At 44.0% G+C, this 23,602-nt stretch overlaps 1 protein-coding gene across 1 annotated transcript in view; it reads left to right on the forward strand.

Moving 5' to 3' along the window:
* The window catches only part of LOC121276470 (glucocorticoid-induced transcript 1 protein-like), a 255,740-nt gene that overhangs the window by 75,416 nt on the left and 156,722 nt on the right, over window positions 1-23,602 (forward strand). The window contains exon 3 of the mRNA XM_041184912.1: window positions 21,884-21,973. Within this exon, the coding sequence (XP_041040846.1) occupies window positions 21,884-21,973 (90 nt within the window). The remainder of the gene's footprint in view (window positions 1-21,883; window positions 21,974-23,602) is intronic.

Here is a 23,602-nt window from a genome sequence, read left to right on the forward strand (position 1 = left end):
GACTGCCCTTGACATAAAGGCCGCACTTGACAGAGTGTGGCATCAAGGAGCCCTAACAAAACTGGAGTCAATGGGAACCGGGGGAAAACTCTCTGCTGGTTGGAGTCATACCTAGCACAAAGGAAGATGGTTGAGGTTATTCGAGGTCAGTCATCTGAGCTCCAGGACATCACTGCAGGAGTTCCTCAGGGTAGTGTCTTGGGCCCAACCATCTTCAGCTGCTTCATCAATGACCTTTCTTCCATCATAAGGTCAGAAGTGGAGATGTTCACTGATGATTGCACAACATTCAGCACCATTCGTAACGACTTAGATACTGAAGCAGTCCATGTCCAAATGCAGCAAGACCTAGACAATATCCAGGGTTGGGCTGACAAGTGGCCAGTAACATTCGCACCACACAAGTGTCAGTCAATGACCATCTCCAACAAGAGAGAATCCAACCATCACCCCTTGATGTTCAATGGCATTACCATCATTGAATTCCCCCCTAACAACATCCTGAGGGTTACCATTGACCAGAAACTGATCTGGACCAGCCATATAAATACTTTGGCTACAAGAGCAGGTCAGAGGCTAGGAATCCTGTGACAAATAACCCACCTCCTGACTCCCCAAAGCCTGTCCACAATCTACAAGACACAAGTCAGGAGTGTGATGGAATACTTCCCTCTTACCTGGATGAGTGCAGATCCCACAACACTCAAGCTTGACAGCATCCAGGACAAAGCAGCCAGTTTGATTGGCACCACATCCACAAACATTCACTCCCTCCACAGTGGCAGCAGTGTGTACCATCGACAAGATGCACTGCAGGAATTCACCAAAATTCTACAGCACCTTCCAAACCCACAACCACCTAGAAGGACAAGGGCAGCAGATAGATGGGAACACCACCACCTGGAAGTTCCCCTTCAAGTCACTCACCACCCTGACTTGGAAATATATCACCATTCCTTCACTATCACTGGAACTCCCTTCCTAACAGCACAGTGGGTGTACCTACACCACATGGACTACAGCGGTTTAAGAAGGCAGCTCACCACCAACTTCTCAAGGGCAAGTAGGGATGGGCAATAAATGCTGCCCCAGCCAGCGAAGCCCACATCCCATGAATGAATAAAAAAAAAGAGCAAAGGTAGGACAAATCCAGAGTGCCCTGAATGACGAGAGAGATAGAGGTGAAGGTGAAAAGGAAGAAGTCTGTGTATGACAATGTCATGTCAAAAATACATGGAGAATCAGGCTGAATGCAGAAGGACTACAGGTGAAGTTAAACAGCTAATAAAAGCAAGGAGAGAGCATGAAAAGAGATTGGCAGCTAACAGAAAAGAGAATCCCAAGGTCTTCCATAAGCAAATATATAATAAAAGGGTGATATAGGAAAGAGCAGGGCTGATTAGGGACAAAAAAGGGACTTGCATGTTGAAGGAAACATTGTCAACTGTGATGAGGATAGTTGTGAACTTCAAAAGGACACCGACATGTTGGTGGGTTGGGCAGAGAGGTGGCAGATGAAGTTCAATGCAAAGAAGTGTGAGATGATTCATTTTGGCAGGAAGAATATGGAGAGACAGTATAAAATAAATGGAGAAGCTCTAAAGTAGGTGCAAGGACAGAGGGACCTTGGTATATATGTATATAAGTCATTGGAGAGGGCAGGGCATGTTGAGAGAGCAGTTAATATAGCATTTAGTATCTTAGGCTTTATTAATAGGGGCATTGAGTACAAGAGTAAGGAGGTCATATTGAATTTGTATAAGACAATAGTTCAGCCTCATCTGGAGTACTGCATCCAGTTTTGGGCACCATACTTGAGGAAGGATGAGAAGGAATTGGAGAGAAGACAGAGGAGATTCATAAGAATGATTCCAGGGGTAATGAACTGTAGCTATGAGGATAGGATAGAGGGGTTGGGACTGTTTTACTTAGAGAAGAGAAGACTGAGAGTAGACTTGATAAAGGCATTCAAGATCCTGAGGGGTATGGACAGGGTAGATGGTGAGAAACTGTCTCCACTTGAGAGAGCATCAAGAACGAGAGGGCACAGATTCAAAATAATTGGCAAAGAAGTAATAGTGATGTGAGGAAACTTTTTTTGACCTGGAGGGTGGTTGGAGTCTGGAAACAATTTCCTGAGGGAGTGGTGGAGGCGGTTTTGATCAAAGTATTCAAATAGGAATTGGATTGCTATCTGAAAAGAGAGAATGTGCAAGGCTACGGGATGAGCAGGGGAGTGGGATTAGGTAGAATGCTCTTTCAGGGAGCCAGGGCAGACTCGATGGGCTGAATGGCTTCATTATGCACTGTAAAGATTCTGTAAGACAAAATCATATTTGATAGTATTTTGGAAATACATACAGCAAAATCTTTGATATCCAGCATGCTTGGGAATGGGTGGTGCCAGTTAAACAAAAATGTAGGTTAACAGGGAATTGCATTACACTGGACACAAGACAAAATGTGCGCTGTATCTTTGGGCAGAATTTTTTGTTTGAGGTGCGGGGAGCGGGCCCTGTACATCCGTGCGTAAAATGATGCGCGGTGACGTCGGGCAAGCACCCTGACATCACCGCGCGCCATTGCAATATTTCGCTGGCCCAGCGCGCGATGAAGTCCGACGCACGTCTGCCATTAATTAACGGGCCAGTTAAAGCCCTTTAGTCTTTAAACGATGCCGATTTTTTGGCGCCCGTGCGATTGTCGGGTTGGTGCACCGGTGCAACAGGCAGGCAGGTAGGAGACATTTCTATTAACCTCATCCACGGGCGGTATAAGAGGGCTCACTGGGGTCATGAATCTGCTCTGTGAAGTATTTATTGGAGAAAGTATTTTAAAAGTTGCCTGTGTGATCTGCAGTACTTCAGAATGCATACCAGCAGTTTTTTTCTGGACTCTTAACCTTCAGGTCAGCACTCTGCAGTTAGAAACTTTTTTCGGGCCTGCAGGTTTCAGGAAGCCTTCCCTTAGCCCGGGTATGGGATCTGATCTGTCCACTGGAGGCAGCTCCTCTGAGGACGAAGGGAGGGCTAGAAGGAGGAGTTCAGGAGTGCACATTCAGCCTCCAGGGGAGCCCCTTTGGGAGCATAGGCACAGGCACAAGGGGCGCAGGGCCAAGAGGCAGTCCAAGGCAGAATGGGCTGCAGAAGATGCCACTATCCTGCTGCCAGGGTATACAGGAGGCAAAACAGCAACTTCAATATGTCTGAGGTGCAGTGCCGAAGGAGGCTGCAACTCTCAAGGGAGACAGTCAACTATCTCTGTCAGATGATTGGCCCTGAGATCTCCGCTAACTGTGTGGTCGGACACCCCATGCCAGTGGCTCTGAAGGTCACAGCTGCCCTCAACCTCTATGCCCCTGGCTCCTTTTAGGGCTTGGTGGGTGATCTTTGTGGAGTCTCCCAATCAGTTGTCCACACTTGTGGCAAGAAGGTACAGATGCTCTGTTCAGACGGGCATTGACCTTCAAACACTTCTGCTGCGACCAGGCCAGCCAGACACAGCGAGCCTGAAGCTTTGCAGCCATTGCTGGCTTCCTCCGCGTCCAGGGTGCAATAGACTGTACACATGTGGCCATCAAGGTGCCAGCAGGTGAGACTGGTGCCCTCGTCAACAGGAAGGGCATCCACTCCATGAACGTGCAGATAGTGTGTGATCACAGGATGCACATTCTGCAAGTCTGTGCAAGGTTCCCAGGCAGCTCCCACAACACCTACATCCTCAGACACTCCCAGGTGCTGGGGCTCATCAGTGCTCCAGCCGGGCTGGATGGATGGCTGGTGGATGACAAGGGCTTTCCCCTCAGAAGGTGGCTCATGACATCTCTCCGCCATCCAAGAACAGAAGCTGAGCAGCAGTACGATAGGAGCCACACCTCCACAAGGGCTGTGGTGGAGAAAGGCATCGGTCTTCTCAGGTTGTGCTTCTGATGCCTGAACCATTCAGGGGGCACAGTCCAATACCCCCTAGATCGTGTCTCAGTGATAGTGGTTACAAGCTGCACTCTCCACAATCTTGCGCTAGAAAGGGGGGATGCAGTGGACGCTGAAGATGTCGACGCAATGTCTGTGGCTGCACACAATGAGTCCAGTAGTGATTCCAAGGATGAGCACGCACAGAGAAATGCTGAGGGGGTAAATGCTCACCCAGGGCTGCTCCAAGGAGACAGGAACACTCGGGATGCTTTAATCCAATGAACCTTCAGCTAGCACACCACAGATGGACCACCAGGACAAGACTAGGCTGCCGCCTCAATACTCGACAACTGTACAAAATCTGCCAGGTCATCAGCACTAACTAAGGATCTTGTACAAAAAGGTGAATGTCCAAAAAAAACACTCATGACACTTTTCTTAAACATACAAGTGGAGAAGAAACGAGGCACCCTCAGCCATGGTGACACATCTGGCATTTAATGTGTGAAACAGAAATTACCAGAAATATTAAACAATAGTGTAATCAATCAAAAAGAAATCATGAAGACCTAATCTTGGGCCAACACAATAGCACTAGTAAGAAACCCGTGGTGTGCCTAATGTGCCTTCTGCTTTCGTTTTCGGGTGCTACATCCTGGTGTTGCTCCATTGCTTGGAGTGGCATCTGAGATAGCCTGCTGACTCTGCTGTCCTGTTGGCCTTGATGACCATGGCGGTCATCCTCTGGCCAGTGCTGGCCCTGCCTGGGAAAGATCTACCTGTACCACAGCTGGCATCTCCCCAGTTGTCGCAGGCTCACTGGATGATATGTTCATTGGGAGAGGAGTGAAGGAGCTGGAGCCCTCATCCAGAGTGCACTGAGAGGTGCCCGCAGAGATGACAGGCAGCTACTGTGCCTACGTGAGGTCACCTTGGACATCCCTGCTCATCCTGGATGGATGTGCAACGAGCCGGGAAGCTTGATGCCCAGACCATCTCCCACACTGGCAATGACCAGCTGAGGGCTTGCTGGTCAGAGTGCATTTCCACAAAGCCCTGATGGGTCTCCTGGAAGAGCCTCTCCACAAGAGTCGCCACTGTCTCCATGGAGGACTCATGGCGCTCGGACATTGGCTCATTGCTTCGGCGAGCCTCTGCATAGACTCCTCCACCATGGAGACCAAGCCAAGCATAGCCTCATGTATCTCCCCAAGGTGCTTCCGCAAACCCGGCCGTGTTTCCTGCGCTTACTGCGTTGCGGGCGACTCCAGAGGCACATCATGTGCTTGATCCTCTGCAGTCCTCCGACTGCTGGCACCATGGGCACTGTCTCTGCCAGCTTCTCCAGCGACTGTAAAGTGCCCCTGGGACACTAGCCGATGTTCAAGTTCCCACCGAGATGCTAGTATCTGCGCTGGTGCCTGCCTGACAGAGATGGTGTGACGCTGGTGAGACTTCAGGGCCCTCAGGTGTGAGAGAAGGCATCTGCTGCTCCTCCTCCCAGCCCTGCTCCGATGATGCTGAAAGGAAGGACAAAGACAGTGGGTCAGTTAGCGTGGAGACAATGACAAAGTTCATCCCTGTCTCCCAGCTCATTATGCGCTCAACCTTCCATAACCAATGGTCCAGCAACGTTGCAACAATAACTAGTTTAACAATCATCAGTGCTATGGCTGTTGGGAGGACAATGCAGACCTCACTGTTGGGCATAAATACCTGGTCATGGCACCCCAGCCTCACCAACATCAGTAGACCTGGATGCATGGTGCCTCTCCACTTCAAGGGCCTCCTGCCCAAAGCTGCTTAATATGGAGAGTTGTGCATAGCCGCCTTCAGTCCTCACACGCTCGGCCATGTTGTGAGCATTCTTCTCCTGAAGAAGAGAGAAGAGCATTGATTAGGGCAAATTACACATGGACTCTTCTCACGCACGCTACATCCCAACCAGAGTGGGACATATCAGGCCTCCAGTACCACCTCACCTCGCTGCTGCTGATCACTCAAAGTTGCTAGACCTGCTCCCTACCCCCCCCAATGCCCCCTTGGACACATGCTGCCTACATCACATTTGGAACCACACAGTATTTCATCCCATGGCAAGGAGGCGCAACCACACGCAGCGTAGAGGGCAACAGATGGTTCTTACACCACCTTGATGCTCCCCTTCCAGCACCTCATCACCCTGACTAGGACATGTCCTGGCGTTCTGAGTCTGCGTACAGGTGCAGCTCCTCCAGGTTTCCCCCAAGCCAGCCATGCGGGACTAAGATCCACACACGATGCGGGAGAGAGCTCATCTCCTCATGACACACTCAGGCTGACCTCAGCATGGACAATATCTGCTTGCCCACACAGCAAAGAAAAATGCCCTAAATGATTCAATGCAGTCACAACAGTAAGACTTGGGGGGACCTCAGAGGGCAAGGCTACCTGCTGGGTTAAATGCCCAATGCCAGCATGGTACTCACCCTGCCAGAGCATAACAAATTGTTGAAGTGCTTGTGGCACTGTGCCCAGGTGCGCTGCACCATGTCGCGGGAGTTCACCACCTCCGCCACCTCCTCCCAGACACATTTGGTCATGTTGGGGGGCCTCCTCCTCCCATCCAGGGGGACCAACGCCTCCCGCCGTGCTGCCACCTCCTCAAGGAGGGCAGCAAGGCAGTCATCAGAAAAACGAGGAGCGCATTGGCCCCCTGCTGCCCTACCCTGCAGCCTGCCCTACTCACCTGAACCCCTCTGCTGCAGCCTAGAACTGGCCATTTTGAGCAGCCTACAAAAGGCTTCCAGGCCTCCTTTCAAACAGACTGCCAGGTTGCCATTGGACCCGGTGGTCTGTGCACATCCGCTGCTGCCGCCCGCACACTCCAGCTATCTGCAGGAGTTGACAAAAACGCTGGGCAGGCCTTAATTGGCCTGCCCACGTAAAATGGTGGAGCGGACCTGATCATGGGTGGCAATCTGGTCTGTGCCCGCCCACTTCTGCTCCCCCCACTCCCAAATGGAAAATCCTTGCCTTTGTTCAATAACCAAAACTGACCCAATGATTTAATAATTTCAATGTAAAGCCTCAGAACAACTTCTGCAGACTTACAATCTATTGTTATTATTCTTAGCTTTTTAAAACAATGCATTATCTGAACACTGAATATGATCGGCTTTCAAATAAAAAATCAAGCTGTCAGAAATTCCAGCTTAGTGAATTCCGGTTGGTAGAATGCCCGATAATACACAGTAATGCTGTACTAGTTTTGTTTTTGTAAAAATCTGAAATGTCGCCAACTTTCTTGGAACATTAATTGCTAAAAAGGAAGCTTAAATGAACACAATTTATTTTCTAATATGCAGACACTGACCATACTGTAGTGATGGATAATCCTAAGTGAAGAGGGGAAAGGGGAATTGTTTCCAGTGAATTTGTGTATTTTATGGGGCTTTTGTTTTAGATGTGGAGTGATGTATAAAAAAAAAGGATTTTTTATATTGTATGATTTTTGTATGTATAGTTATTATGATACAAAGGTGTGCTTTAACATGTGTAATGATCCCTGTTATAGTATATTCATAGAATTTTATAGAGAAAAATGAGATTATTCAACCCAACATGCTAACATTGAACCTCAAATTTTCAAGGATACATCCTTTCCCATATCCATAAATACTTTCTGCTTTGCATTTAAATGTGTTGTGATCTCGGGCGAGACCAGTAACTTTTTTTTAAAGAAATCTGAAATCCCAGTTATTTGCTGAAAGAATGAAGCCACAAGCTCCCACTGTTTAAATCAAAAGAATATTGACAGTACAAGAGTCAAACAAAGCAAACACTAAATACTATCATGGGTAAACAACTATACTCTAAAACCCCAAGCCACCATAGTTAAACATGAATTAACAGGAAAATTGTGAAACTATGAACTGTAAATTACACTTTGGCAGGTACAGCATATGTTATGAATTGGCTCGGCAATCCTTTCAGCACATATGTCAATCTCAGTCACAATGTCCTTCAGAACTCTGTCTTCCCCATAAGGAATTTCAGCTCCTCTTCTAGGAATTAGCCTGATCCCCAACCTATTTTCAGCTTCTGGATCTAGCCTCTGACTCCTTCAACCTACCTGTACTGCACCACTGGGATCATAATCTGTGCTTTGATGACTGTGTCCTTTGATGTAGTTGCGATAGTCTCCCCAGAAGTTTTGGTTTCCAATCTCAGTTTCAGTCTTAATTTCCTTAGAAACTGGAAGGCTCAGTTTCCTTTCTCCGTTTCCCTTTTCAATTATAGTCTGTCTCAAAACAAATACAAGCTTTGAAATCACAAATTCCATGGCAAATGCTATACAAGGATTCTGCTTCTGTCACTGTTTATGGTAGGGGATTCCATGCCCCAACAGCTCTGTGTTTAAATATAAATATTTTCTAACCTCAGTTCTTTCAGTAAGTTTGTCTTTTATTTACTAATACACAGAGCATTAGAAATTACGTTCCCCTGGTTATTTGATTGAATGATCATTTTGATGATCGCCAAAACTTCCTGTTAACCTTCTCTTCCTTTTAGATAGCAGGAAAAGAGAGAAGTGAATGAAAGCTTGAATGGGAAGGGGCATGAAAAAATGGTGCCAAATTGAACGAGAGGTATGGAAGAGCATACCAGCTAAAATGATCTTATAGGGAAGAAGAGTGTCTCGTGGAGTTGAGGGGACAGAGGGAGGCTAAAGAATGACGGTATAACCTGGGACGGCTAGAGGAGGACAAAGTATTTTGGTGAAGGGGTGGGGAGTTGGTTGGGATACCGTGTCTCTAAATTGAAGCTGACACGGTTAGATGAACATGCCTCTTTGGACTCGGGTGAGGGATTGGTTGACAGTGCAGCTGATCAGATAACTTTTGGGTCCGTTGAAAATCCAAATGTTATTTTGTTTCTCATTTTATGAGATTGAAACACCATGAATTTTAAAAGCACTTAAGATTAAAATAATTTTAATGCAACTTTTAAAATTTTTTCAGAGGAACGTGTCCCTGAGTCCCATCAGAAATGCAGCATAATTTTGGCTTTTAATGTGCCCCAAAGTTCAGTAGCTAGAAGGTGCGTGCCATTAAAGCTCAAACATGAATACATGGTGCACAGCAAAACACTGAGTCACAATTTGGAATTAGTGTCAAATTTATATTTCAAATATGTTTATTTAACCACATGATTCTATTTGTCTGAAGGAGAGTTTTTTTGCTTTAGTCTGAAAATGAAAGTATTGCCATCTGACAGAGCTCAGTCCATTTAGTTTTTTGGGCGGAGAGCTGAAAACTTGTGTGATTTGCCACAGAATCTGAGACATCACCAGGCTCTCCAATAGACGATTACAGAAATGAATATAACTTGCTTCTATTGCTGCACTGTTCTAAGAGCAGAGTAACACTGTAATACAATGTACGTACGACTCATTTTAAGGCAAAACAGTTGCCAATTCAAACTAAATCATTTTAACTGTTGCGAGTACAAATTGTTAGTAGAAAGTCAATCAGAATAGAAAATAGGATAATGGCCTGTAGTTACTAACCTGGGTGTGTTCAATTTCCAGTGTTGCTGATACAACAATGTTTTCTACTCCATAAATAATGCAAAATGTAATTGTAACAGAGAACACATTAAAAAAATTTGCATTTGGAATATACATTCCTTATGCCTTATTAGTTACAAATTGAATAGAGCATTCATTAGTTTAATAAATGTGGACAAGTGTTAAAGTTTTTTTTTAACTCTAATGCAAAAGCAAAATACTGTAGATGCTGGAAATCTGAAATGGAAAATGCTGGAAATACTCAACAGGTCTGGCAGCATCTGTGGAGTGAGGAACAGAGTTAACATTTCAGATCGATGACCTTCCATCAGAACAGCCATCATCCAAAACTCTGCTGTCCATGTCCTGAAACATACCAAATACCATTCACCTGCCACCCCCAAATTATTTTGGCTCCTGGCCAAGCAACATATTGATTTTAAAATTTTCATCCTCGTTTTCAAATTCTTCTACAGCCTCGTCCCTCCCCATCTCTGTGATCTTCCCCAGCCCACAGCCATCTGAGATATCTCCATTCATCAAATTTTGGCCTCTTGAGCATTCCCAATTTTCATTGTTCCACCAGTGGTGGCTGGGCCTTCAGCTCCTGAGGCTTAAACTCAGGAATTCTCTCCTTGCAGCTCTTTTCCTCTCTACCTCACTTTGCTTCTTTAAGATACTCCTTAAAACCTACCTCTTTTACCAAGCTTTTGTCATCTAATACAATTTCCCCTGATGTGGCTCGGTGTCATACTTTGATTTATAATATTCCTGTGAAGTTCCTTGGGGTGTTTTATTATATTAAAGATGCTATACAAACATAAGTTCTTATATATACATAAGTTGCTTTCCCCCACAAGGCCATCTGTAACTTGTTCTTATGTTTTGCTTTAACAGAGTGCTGACCCTTATTCTGTTATTAACACATTCTGCTATCTTACCTTTATGCCACTATTAGCCCCTCCTTTAATCTTTAGCACTACTATTAACACTCCCTTTGTGTTGTGTCCATGACATGTTTGTCAAATCCCTCCTGAGCTCCCACCTATCCCTGACCTTTTTTGCTCTATCTGTTCCACCCCCTCTTAAACAGTATAAAATCCATCACATTTCTACCTCTCTTAATCTCTAGAGAGGAGTCATACGGACTCAAAACATTAACCCTGTTTCTCTCTCCACAGATGCTGCCAGACCTGCTGAGATTTTCCAGCATTTTCTGTTTTTATTTCAGGTTTCCAGCGTCTGCCATATTTTGCTTTTATTATATAAGTTGTTCTTGTTGGGCCTCCTCCTCCTGTTAACTGTTTATTTGTCCACCATGTATATTCTTTTAGAATGAACATTAAATGTTTCATCTGAGGTGCTGTACTTCAGATGAGCTAAGCCAAGAATCATGGGACTTCTCTCATTGCGGCTTATTGATAGAGAGCTATTGCTGCTTTATTCTTAGAACTTGTGTGTGGACTGTCTAATGTCGCCTCCTGTTGTGCAATGGCATCCAGCTCAGCAGGGGAAAGCTGGAGGCCCCGCATGTGCTGCCATCCAAAAAAAAGGTGCCTATCATTTGCTGTTTCACAGGGCCCTTGATCTGTGTCCCTAAAATTCAGAGTCTCTGAAAGCACTGGGTGTTAGCAGCCAGCACCCTTCCTTGCCAATGCTCTAGTATGCAGGAAGTTACCCATTCTCTGATGCCACCAGAGCTGCAGTCTGTGCTTCAGTGGAGGAGGCCTTACCAACTGGTATCTGGCTGATTCTTGGCTAGAGGGAATTACTGTCACAGATTCCAGTGAAGTTGCCACATGCTCTACTGCTGACTGTATATACAAAATTTCCTTGATGCTGGCAAAAGTGTGGGCTGTTGATCTGTCAGCTGCTGCAAGACCTTGGAGTTAAACTTCAGGGTCCAGCATGAAGATGTGATGTCCTTCATCTTTTCAGATGTGATTTGGGTCCCACAGTTCCAACCTCATGGATAGCCTTCTCCTCTGCATCTGTTGGGAAGAGGGATGCCATATCCTCACTCCTCTTACTCCTTTGTGTTCTGTGAATCACCTGGTGCCCCATCTTCACTCATTGTCTTATTCATCCAGGAGAAAATTGTCATTATATATATTTGTATTTTTGTCCTTGAGGATCTTCCCTTCTCTCATACTCATCCTTCATTCTTAATCCCTGTGGTAGATTTGCAGGTGGGTTTGATTTGGTAGATGTGGAAAAGATTGGGGCGAGTGGTTGGCTGGGACCTCTTGCCACTAAGGGTCATAAAAATGAAATAGTATTAAATTGAATGAGGAATTCAGAGAAAATTTCTTCTCCAGAGGGTGATTAGAATATGGAATTTGCTGCTACTTGAGGCTGTGAAGGCGAATAGCATAGATCCATTTAAGGAGAAGATAGATAGGTGTAATAGGAAGAGACAAATAGAACAATATGTTAATAGGGTAAGATGAAGTGCAACATTATCCCCTCCATAAATCAGTTGGGCTGAATGGCCCTTTTGCTGTAATTTCTACATAATACTATGAAAGAAGGGTATAAGATATGTTATAACCCTCTTGGCAAAAAGAGGAATTTGTGCTGCTTCTCAGGGAAGCCACACTAGTTGCATCGGCACTGTCTAGTGCTGGAACTGTGCCACTAACTTTGTCAACTCCCCTAGGTAGGGTGGAGTGCCATCTCAGCAGCTGCATAACCACCTTCATATAGTGTGCTCCTTAATATTGGGGATCTCTGGTCCATTGTCTGTCGGGCATTGTAAACTCCTCTTAATGAAACATTGATTAAATTAGCTGAAAAACTAGCAGTAGAAGGATAACTCGCAGGTAGCATTAAACAACTGATGTAACACAACTATCTGTGGGTATCAAACAGAAAATGCTAGAAATACGCAGCAGGTCTGGCTGAGGTTCTGAAGTAAGATCCTTGACCTGAAAGGTCAATTCTGATTCTCGCTCCCCAGATGCTGCCAGACCTGCTGAGTATCTCCAGCATTTTCTGTTTTCATTTTCAACTTCCACCATGTGCAGCATTTTGCTTTTGTATCTGTTAAAAGTGGAGGAAGGGGTTTTTTAATATTCCGCATGCAGGTGAGTACTGTTTGGGAAGAAGGTGACATATGATAATCACTTGGCATAATCCAAACTCTCTACCTTTACAACTATTCTGGCTCCTGTCTTCTGTATCATTTCAATAACTGTAATAAGCTGTGGTGACCAGAATTGTACACTGTATTCTAAATGAGTGTGCACCAGTGATTTATAAAATGGAATGATTACCTCACTCTTTCAGTTCAGTATTCCTCCCGAAGTCATTGTATCCTTTCTGAGGTTTTGTGCTCAGAACTGAAAGCCATACAGTATTTATGATGGGGCCTGACCAAGACTTTACACAACTGAAGTATCATTTCCTCACTTTTGAATTTCAACCCTCTTGAGGTAACACTGGCCTTTACCACGCGGAGGCTGAGCGTCAACTGGCAGACACTTCCTCCTACCTCTCCCTGGACCATGACCCCACCACTGAACATCAAGCCATTGTTTCCAGGACTGTCACTGACCTCATCTCCTCTGGAGATCTTCTCCCACAGCTTCCAACCTGATAGTCGCCCAACCTCGGTCGGGCCGCTTCTACCTCCTACCCAAAATCCACAAACAGGACTGTCCTGGCAGATCGATCATGTCAGCCTGTTCCTGCCCCACGGCACTCATTTCTTGCTATCTTGACTCCCTTCTCTCTCCCCTTGTCCAGTCCCTTCCCAACTACATCCGTGATTCCTCTGACACCTTACGTCACATCAACAATTTCCAGTTCCCTGGCCCCAACCGCCTCCTCTTCACCATGGACGTCCAATCCCTCTACACCTCCATCCCCCACCAGGATGGTCTGAGGGCTCTCCGCTTTTTCCTCGAACAGAGGCCTGAACAATCCCCATCCACCACTACTCTCCTCCGTCTGGCTGAACTTGTTCTCACACTGAACAATTTCTCCTTTAACTCCTCTCACTTCCTCCAAATAAAAGGTGTGGCTATGGGTACCCACATGGGCCTCAGCTATGCCTGTCTCTTTATGGGGTATGTGGAACATTCCTTGTTCCAGTCCTACTCCGGCCCTCTCCCACAACTCTTTCTCTGATACATTGCTGATTACTTTGGTGCTGCTTCATGCTCTCGTCGGGACCTGGAAAAATTTATTAATTTTGCTTCCAATCTCCACCCCTCCATCATTTTCACATGGTCCATCTCTGATACTTCCCTTCCTTGACCTCTCTGTCTCAATTTCTGGTGATAGACTGTCCACCAATATCCATTACAAGCCTACCGACTCCCACAGCTACCTCGAGTACAGCTCCTCACACCCCTTTTCCTGTAAGGACTCCATCCCATTCTCTCAGTTCCTTTGCCTCTGTCGCATCTGTTCTGATGATGCAACTTTCAAAAACAGTTCCTCTGACATGTCCTCCTTCTTTAATTGAGGTTTTCCACCCACGGTAGTTGACAGGGCCCTCAACCGTGTCCGGCCCATCTCCCGTGCATCGGCCCTCATGCCTTCTCCTCCCTCCCAGAAACATGATAGGGTCCCCCTTGTCTTCACTTATCACCCCACCAGCCTCCACGTTCAAAGGATCATCCTCTGCCATTTCCGCCAACTCCAGCATGATGGAACCACCAAACACATCTTCCCTTCACCACAATCCCCCCCGCCCACCTCCCCGCGGCATTCCGTAGGGATCGTTCCCTCTGGGACACGCTGGTCTATTCCTCCATCACCCTCTGCTCCTCAGCCTCCACCTACGGTACCTCCCCATGCAAACTTAAAAGATGCAACACCTGCCCCTTTACTTCCTCTCTCGTCACCGTTCAAGAGCCCAAACACTCCTTTCAAGTGAAGCAGCATTTCACTTGCATTTCCCCCAACTTAGTCTACTGCATTCGTTGCTCCCAATGCGGTTTCCTCTACATTGGAGAGACCAAATGCAGACTGGGCGACCGCTTTGCAGAACACCTGCGGTCTGTCCGCAAGAATGACCCCGACCTCCCTGTCGCTTGCCATTTTAACACTCCACCCTGCTCTCTTGCCCACATGTCTGTCCTTGGCTTGCTGCATTGTTCCAGTGAAACTCAACGCAAACTGGAGGAACAGCACCTCATCTTCCGACTAGGCACTTTACAGCCTTCCGGACTGAATATTGAGTTCAACAACTTTAGATCTTGAACTCCCTCCTCCATCCCCACCCCCCTTTGTTTCTTCCCCTCCCTTTTTTTTTCCAATAATTTATGTAGCTTTTTCTTTTCCCACCTATTTCCATTACTTTTAAATGTATTCCACCCATGGTTTATTTCACCTCACCCCCACTATAGCGACCTTGCTCGTCCTGCTCTCCAATCTTAATTAGCACATTCTTTTAGATAATATCACCATCTTCAACACCTCTTTGTTCTTATGTCTGTGACATCTTTTGGTTATCTCCTCCTATCACTGCTTGCTTGTCCTAACAACCCCCCCACCCCCCTTCTTCCCTCCACTCCTTAAACCAGCTAATATTTCACCCCTTTCCTATTTCTACTTAGTTCTGTTGAAGGATCATGAGGATTCGAAACATCAAATTTGTTCTTCTCTGCCAATGTTGCCAGACCTGACTTTTTCCAGGTATTCCATTAGCCTATTTGGTTAATTTTTTACACCTGTACACTAGCTTTTAATGACGTGTACTTGGGCACCTAAATCCTTTGCTCCGGTGGTACTTGTCTAAGACACTGAGTTTTTTGCTTTCAATGTCTGCTGACTTGTGCATTTGACTATTTTGGCTGAAGCCAAGGGGGAATTTCTATTTTAATTTGAAGACGGTTAAAAGGGTCATGAGTTGGATAGTCTCCTAACTTTTTTGTTTGGACACTTTTGCCCCCAATTTGTTTTCATCTTTAATTGTGTTTTTTCTCTGATAGTTTAGTGTATTGTTAGATTTTGATATTCTGGTCGTGACCACTGTTCCTGAGAAAGGCAGCCAGAGGCCATGGATTAATAGTGTGGTATTTCACATATACTCTATTTAAAGCTATATTTTATTCCCTGTACTAGCTCGCAAAAACTGCACACCTAAACTAATAAAGATAAAATGTATACATGCATGTATATCCTTTTAACATGCTACTGCCAACATTCAAATTTCCAGTTTCCTATTAAATTAAGACCACAGAAATGAAAAGTGCAACAGTTGGTGGTTGCAGTCTTTATTTCCTGGAACATAAGAATTGCAACAATGTATATTTGTTAACATTTAAGGTGTAGACTGATCTTTTGAATTATTTTTATGAAGAGTCTGTGTACTATACAAGGAGTATTGTTGACTTAAATATGAAATACTGTACACTGCAGTTGCCTTATCTTGCTCAACACTTGAAATGGGATCGCAATGATTCACGGACATAGATCTTACAGGAACTGGTGAACGAACAGTGTTCCCTGTTCATTACATTTGCCTGTAGGCTTTCTGTGGGTTTTTACACCGTGACTTGTGGCAATTAAAGAGCTGAAACAATAATGTGCCCTCTACAAGGGATCCTGGGACCTGTGTGAACAGAGCAAGCAACAATATGTTACCTGAACCAATCAGATTGAGGTGCCCTTACTGAGACATGCAAAATCTAAACTGGAAGTGTAAATTAGAATATTTAATCTAATGTCAAATCATATACAGAAAGTGAAATAGAGAAAGGGAAAGAAATATGGGATTAAGATGGATCAAAAAAAGAGACAAAGTTTAAAAACATTTTTTTCCAAATTATTTTGCATTTTCAACAATAATTAAAATCAGAAGAAATGAGACATCACACTTTTAAAAGTAAATAATCTGTACCATCGAGCTTGTTTGGCAGTAATTAAGACCTATCACAGTTAAAAATTCAAGTACTTTTCTGGTGAGTTTAGTGGATATCTATTGGGTGAGCATCTCAACTTTATGGTGTTGCATGTGTTTGAATGCTGAATTCCTCGGTGTGATACTGTTAGAGCAAAGCTTGTGGTGGAGAATGGCAAGTGGGATAGCAACTTCCTGATTTCTACATTTAGCCACGCATGTGCAGACACCGGAAATTGTTGTCAGTTCACTCCTTAATAATGGTGAGCACTGAACCTCACACTCATCATTATTCTTACTGCAAAATCTGGACCCATTAGTCAGAATTCTCTGCAGGAGGCAAGAACCTGCTGTGCCACATTGGTACAGTATATTCTACAATTATGTACATTTCAGCTGATAGGAATTTTAAAAATTCATTCTCCTGATTTTGTCGTCACTGGCATCAGCATCTGTTACTCATCCCTAGTTGATATGCGGAGTGTGATGTTTCTGGTTGGTACTTGAACCATTACAATTTGTGTGGTGAAGGTGATCCCACGGTGCGGCTGGTAGAACATTCAGAATTTTGACCAAGTTACAATGAAGGGACGGATTATATGCACAAACCATAACTGTGTGTAACTTGGAAGGGAAACTTGCAGTGTTCCCATGCAACTGCTATAGTTGTCTTTCTGGGCGGTGGAGATCATGGGCTGAATTTTGCCCCCGTCGGGGGGGATGTTGATGGGCTGGCACGTACAGGCACTCTTCCGATCAGCGCCCCAGATCGGAGGCACAGCTTCATTTTACGTGGGTGGACCAATTAAGGCCCGTCTGCAGTGAAGCGCTATGCGCTCCCTGTGCGGGCGGGGGGTGAGAGGGAATCCCAAGATCAAGAGTGCGCTCTTTCGCGCATGCAGTCTCACTGCAGCCTCAGGGAGATCGGCTCTGAATGTAAAAAAGATAAAAGTAGAAAAATAAAATTTCCCTTACATGTCCCCTCGTGACACTGTCATATGAGTTGGGACATGTCCATAATTTTTACACAATCTTTATTAAAATATTTTAAAGCCTACAGGCAACTTCATCCCGCCCATGGATGAAGTTTCATGTCTTTTCTAATTGTCGCCAGGGCTCCTGGCCTGCCCGCCAACCTTAAGTTTGGACGGGCAGGTCCTTCAATTGCTTAATTGATCCTGTCAATGGCCTTAATTGGCCATTGACAGGTCGGCCTGTGCACAGCTGATTTTGCTGCGCTCCTGCCTTCCTGAAAATTTAAATCAGGCACGGTGAAGGTGGGAGCTCCCCCTGTCGACTCATAAATTTCAGCCCCATGAGTTTGGGAGATACTGCCAAAAAAGCCTTTCATGCCGAGCCTCCTATAGGCAGTACACTGGTGATAGATGTTTAGGCAAGTGGGGGAAGTGTAGGTCAAACAGACAGCTTTGTCCTGGATGATGTTGAGCTGCTTGAGTTGCTGTGAATGGTGCGTACAGCAGCCACAGTACATCAGATGCAGAGTGGATAGTATCAAGCTTCTTGAGTTTTGTTGCTGGCACTCGTGATGATGGGCACTTCAGGCAGCAGCCAGGCAAGACTTTTTGTTCTAATAGAATAGTATCTTTCAAGTTCCTGTAAATATAGAGACATTTCACAAAATGAATCATCCACAATAAAATGTTTTATATAAATTTTGTCATGTGTTTTGCAGTTCCTTTTGTAGTGTTTGTGTAATTAATGTATTCTTCTGTACTGCAGCTCTAGAATTTAAGCATGTTAATTTGGATTATCAGAATTATTTGTGTACTTCTGCAATATGCTAATAAAATGGGAAAACTCTTCAATGAATGCAGAATGGGCACACAAGGACAGGGGAAACTTTGTTTGCATTAAAGTGCAAGAACAAATGATGTTTTAACTTGTGCATCATGCTTTCCTTCAATCAATGTGTAATGAGTGCCACTCATTGGATTATACATTCCCATCCTGAGGTGTCTCCCTATTAACGGATTCACACTCACTGATATTTAATGAGATATGAACATGATTTACCTGGCATTCCAAGATGCAGGTTGAATATGCACAGCATTTTGGGAGAGATGGGTCCATTGAGTTCAATTTAATATTTTGCATCTTAACTCTTGAAGAGTATGTTTGATAGTAACTCAAAATTTGGAGTAAGTGGGGCTATTTAACATTTTTGTTAAGACACTTAAATTGCAACATGGAGGGTGGTGTGTAAACCCTCTGTGAATAGCAAACACACTGGACTTGGCATTGTTTGCCCATGGATTGCTGCATTAAGAAAACATTAAACTTAGAATAGGTAATGTAATTAGCAAATGACTTTCAAAATGCAAGATGATGAATTTTGATAGGAAGAATGAGACCACACTCCTCGAAAAATAAGAGTCTAAATGGAGTTGAGCATTGGATCTGGGGGGTGCAGATAAACAAATCACAAAAACAGTGAAACAGATTAATCTAAGACCAATTAACAAAAGTAAACAAAGCACTGGGGTTAAATCCCAGAGGGACAAAATTGAAAAGTGGCGAACCTATGTTAAACTTGTAAAGAATAATGGCTAGACCACACTTGGAGTACTGTGCACGGCTCTGGCCTCTTATTATAAAAAAGACATAGAGGGACCAGAGAACGTACAAGACTATGATAGCAAAACTGAGAGGCAATAAGTGGCAAGAGCAATTGTGCAAGCGTTCTTTCCTCTTTAAAAAAAAATGTTGACAAGTGACCCAATAGATGTATTTAGAATCATGAAAGGATTTAATGGACAAGGTGTTTCAATTTGTGGTGGAGACTAAAACTAGGAGCCATAAATATAAGATAGTAACTAATAAATCAAATAAGGACTTCCGGAAAACCTCCTTTATCCAGAGAGTGGTGAGAATGTGTATCTCACACCACAAGTAGTTGGGGTGAATAGTATAGATGCATTTAAGGGGAAGGTAGAAAAACACACGATTGACATAAGGAATAGAAGGTTATACTATAGGATTAGATGAGGAAGGGTGGGAAGTGGTTTATGTGAATCTGTTGGACTGAATCACCTGTATCTCCACTGAACATTGAATAATTAAGACAAATGGGTAAATTACAGGGCATAACCTAGACAATAGCAATGTCAATAAATATGGAATGCCGGCAAAAAGAGATTATGGGCCAGATCTATAAATGATGGCCATGCAGGGGCCTAATTCATAACTAGTGTTTTCAAATGTAGACCATATGTGAATGGGCACATGTTGAGCTCATTAATACATTGCCTCTGACTTGCACTATAAGCCAACATATTTGTCGTAGGTTTCCATAACTTAAAAATCCATAGGTATAAGCGCAACCCAGTTTTGCTAACTGCCCAGTTAATAAACTGTCGATGCTCCAGGGAATTTTACATGTCTGGCCAAAGCATCAGATCTTCTTTTATCCCCTCAGTTAACTAGTTGAGAGGGAGCAATTTTATTTCCCACTCCCATCGGAAGTCTGTAACAGAACCTTTCTGTCCAGTGTTCTGTGGCTGTCTGGGTTACTCTTTTGGGATAAGTTTGAAAACGATAATAGTTATATTGCACGTGTATCAAAATGAGCATCATCTGTAATTTGACTCAAATTCAGTTTGGGCTACATACCTAGGGATAAGAATTTTGTGTTTTGTGTTCTTTCTCTCTTTCTAATTCCCATCCCCTTTCTCTCTCACTCACCTTCCTGCTTTCTTGCTCTCACCCTTTGCTTGCTCTTGCTCTTCACCTCTCTGTTTTAATGCCTGCTCTTGCACATCTCTCGCTCGCTCTTGCCTCATGTCCCCCTCGCACTTGTCAAGTACGCCCTGTATACAAAAATCCAACCCAGTCAATTATTGCCCCATCAGTCTACTCTTGATCATCAGTAAAGTAATGGAAGGGGGTCATCAACAGTGCTATCAAGCGGCATGTGCTTCGCAATGAACTGCTCACTGACGCTTAGTTTGGGTTCCGCCAGGGCCATTCAGCTCCTGACCTCATTACAGCCTTGCTTCAAACATGGACAAGAGAACTGAACTCCCAAGGTGTGGTGAGAATGACTGCCCTTGACATCAAGGCATCATTTGACCAAGTGTGGCATCAAGGTGCCCTAGTAAAATTGGAGTCATTGGGAATTGGGGGAAAACTTTTCATACCTAGCACAAAGGAAGATAGTTGTGGTTGTTGGATGTTAATCATCTCAGTTCTAAGGCATCACTGCAGGAGTTCCTCCAGGATAGTGTCCTTGGCCCAACCACCTTCAGCTGCTTCATCAATGACCTTCCTTCTATCATAAAGCCAGAAGTGGGGATGTTCGCTGATGATTGCACAATGTTCAGCACCATTCGTGACTCCTCAGATACTGAAGCAGTCCATGTCCAAATGCAACAAGAGTTAGACAATTTATAGGTGTGAGCTGACAAGTTTGCACCACATAAGTGCCAGGTAACGACCATCTCCAACAAGAGAGAATATAACCATTGCCCCATGACATTCAGAGGCATTGCCATTGCCGAATCCCCCACTATCAAAATCCTGGGGGTTACCATTGACCAGAAACTGAACTGGACTAGCCACATGGATACAGTGGCTACAAGAGCAGGTCAGGAGCTAGGAACCCTACGGTGGGTAACTCACCACCTGACTCTCCAAAGCCTGTCCACCATCTACAAGGCACAAGTCAGGAGTGTGATGAAATACTCTCCACTTGCCTGGATGAGTGCAGCTCAAACAACACAAGAAGCTCAACACCATCCAGGACACAGCAGCCCGCTTGATTGGCACTCCATCCGCAAACATTCATTTCCTCTACCACTGACTCTGTGACTCTGGTGTGTACCATCCACAAAGATGCACTACAGGAACTCTCCAAGTCTTCTTAGACAGCACCTTCCAAACCCATGACCACTACTATCTAGAAGAACAAGGGCAGCAGATAGATGGGAACACCACCACCTGCAAATTCCCCTCCAAGCCACTCACCATCCTGACTTGGAAATATATTGCCATTCACTGTTGCTGGGTCAAAATCCTGGAATTCCGTTCCTAACAGCACTGTGGGTGTACCTACACCACATGGACTGCAGCGGTTCAAAAATGCAGCTCACCACCACCTTCTCAAGGGAAATTAGGGATGGGCAATAAATGCTGGCCTCGCCAGTGATGCCCACATCCCATAAATGAATTTTAAAAAATAGTTCAGTATGTGATCCCATATTCGCTTGACTGATTTGGAATGTCAAGGATGGCGAGGGGTGCCAGCAAGTTGACAGGAAATTAATAAGATACAAGTAACCAATATTTTAAGGGAGAATAGTGGTTGTACTTCAGGAGAAGGTAATACACACTATTCAATTCACATATACATTAATATAACCCTAAAAATCATCCAGGAATAAGAACAAAGGAAATCATCTGAAGTTGTTACTCTTTCAGAAATCATTCTGACAGATTCACGTTGCTACCAGTGTGAATTCTTGGTATTGATGGAGCCAGTTCAGCTGGTCGTGAAACCTGTTAGTTGAACTCCTTTTAAACTGTGGCTTTGTTGTTCTCACTTTCCAGACACCCAGTTTTTGGTCAGATGAAGGAACAGAAAAGAAAAGCACACATCAGCGCTCTGCTTCATGGGGAAGTGCTGATCAGCTGAAAGAGGTAATGAGTAAGCAGTCCAAAAACAGCATTAAATTAATAATCAAATTGTGAATCTTCACAGTTGGATTTTTAAAAAAGTACATTTTCCAGTTTCTATTGATGCTGAAGTGAGCCCAAAATGCTATAAATATATAATTTAGGCCAGTTTCTTAACCCGTTGCTGTTGATAACAGTTCTTTTCATGTCCCAGATAATTGATTTCTGTGAAACTGAAATTACAATTAAAGTTGCAATTTATTCCACAGTTGATTTCCCGTGATGTTTAGTTATTATGGTAGTTTTTTGTTTACTTTGCATTCTTAATTAGTTGCTCTGTAAAATCAATTAATTTTTATGTGAGCTTAGATAAAAAGTGTGGCCAGGTTATTTCATTTTGCAGCATTACAGTTAACCCTAACCCTATTCTCACCCAATGTCCAGATTCACGGATTTTTCAACAAGTAATGATGGATTAATTACAACAATAAGAACCCCTCTAATTTTTCTGGTCTGTTGACTGGGGGAGGGTGCTGAGTCAATCTCTGGTTAAAAATAGGGTTAAAAATTGTAATGATAACTAAGGATAGGAATGATGTAATATTTTTAAGAAACATGGTGCTGGTAAAGGTGGGAACTTGTATCTTGTGATGTGAAATTGAGATCAAGGCATTTTGCTGCCTTATCCTGAGGGGCATTCACCACTGGAAGGTAAAAATATTACAGCTCCCTAAAAGGTAAACATGGAATACAAAGGATTTCAGGTCCAGATGATATCCATCCAAGGCTGATTAACAAGGTTGGACAGGTACTCTGTGAACCCCTTCAGCAGAGCAGAAGAGTCTGGAATTGTTACATTAGAAGTTAGCTCATGCAGATTCCAAAGAAAAGGACAAATCAAGACTCGTAAATAACTATAGGCCCATCAGCCTAGCATCCATCATTGAGAGGTTCCATGGCAATCCTAACAGAGGATCACTGGGAAAGTGAAGGGGACAATAGATATTCTCTGGAAAATAAAATAGTTTCTTAAATACTTGATTGCTTACTGGGTTAGTAGATGAAAGTAATCCAGTTGATGTTGTCAACGTGGATTTTTTAAGAAGTATTTGATGAGATACCTTTTAATATGGTTACGTCACAAAATAGAACCTTGTGGTATCTATGTGAATTTGATGTGCTGGATTAGAAATTGTCCCAGATCAGCATCCACAAAGTTGTAGCCAGCAGTTGTAGATCAGTTTGGAGGAATGCTATTCGTGTTGTGCCCCATCAGACCTTCTACTGTTCACTGCCTTTATTAATTATCTGGACTGTGATGCTAGGGGTAAGGTAATTAAGTTTGTAGATGATACTAACATTTGTGTGAGTGTTAAGACAATAGAAGAGAACAGTGTTATGATCAGGCGAGGAGGGGTGGGATGGCTCCCCTCTCTTTTCCCACTCTGCTGACAGCAACAGGTTTTATTTAAAGAATATTCTTGCCAATTCAGTGAACGTTTAACTGTTTACGTGCTGTGACTATAAAAGGCACAAACGAGTTTCCTTGAGTTTTTTTAAAATAGAAAAGAGAATAGTACTTATTGTATTTAACCGGTATATAAAACAAAACAAATTACAGCTTGGGAGGACTGAGTAAGCAATTTAAAGTCC

This window comes from Carcharodon carcharias, chromosome 3, assembly GCF_017639515.1.
Source record: "Carcharodon carcharias isolate sCarCar2 chromosome 3, sCarCar2.pri, whole genome shotgun sequence".
Classification (NCBI taxonomy): domain Eukaryota; kingdom Metazoa; phylum Chordata; class Chondrichthyes; order Lamniformes; family Lamnidae; genus Carcharodon; species Carcharodon carcharias.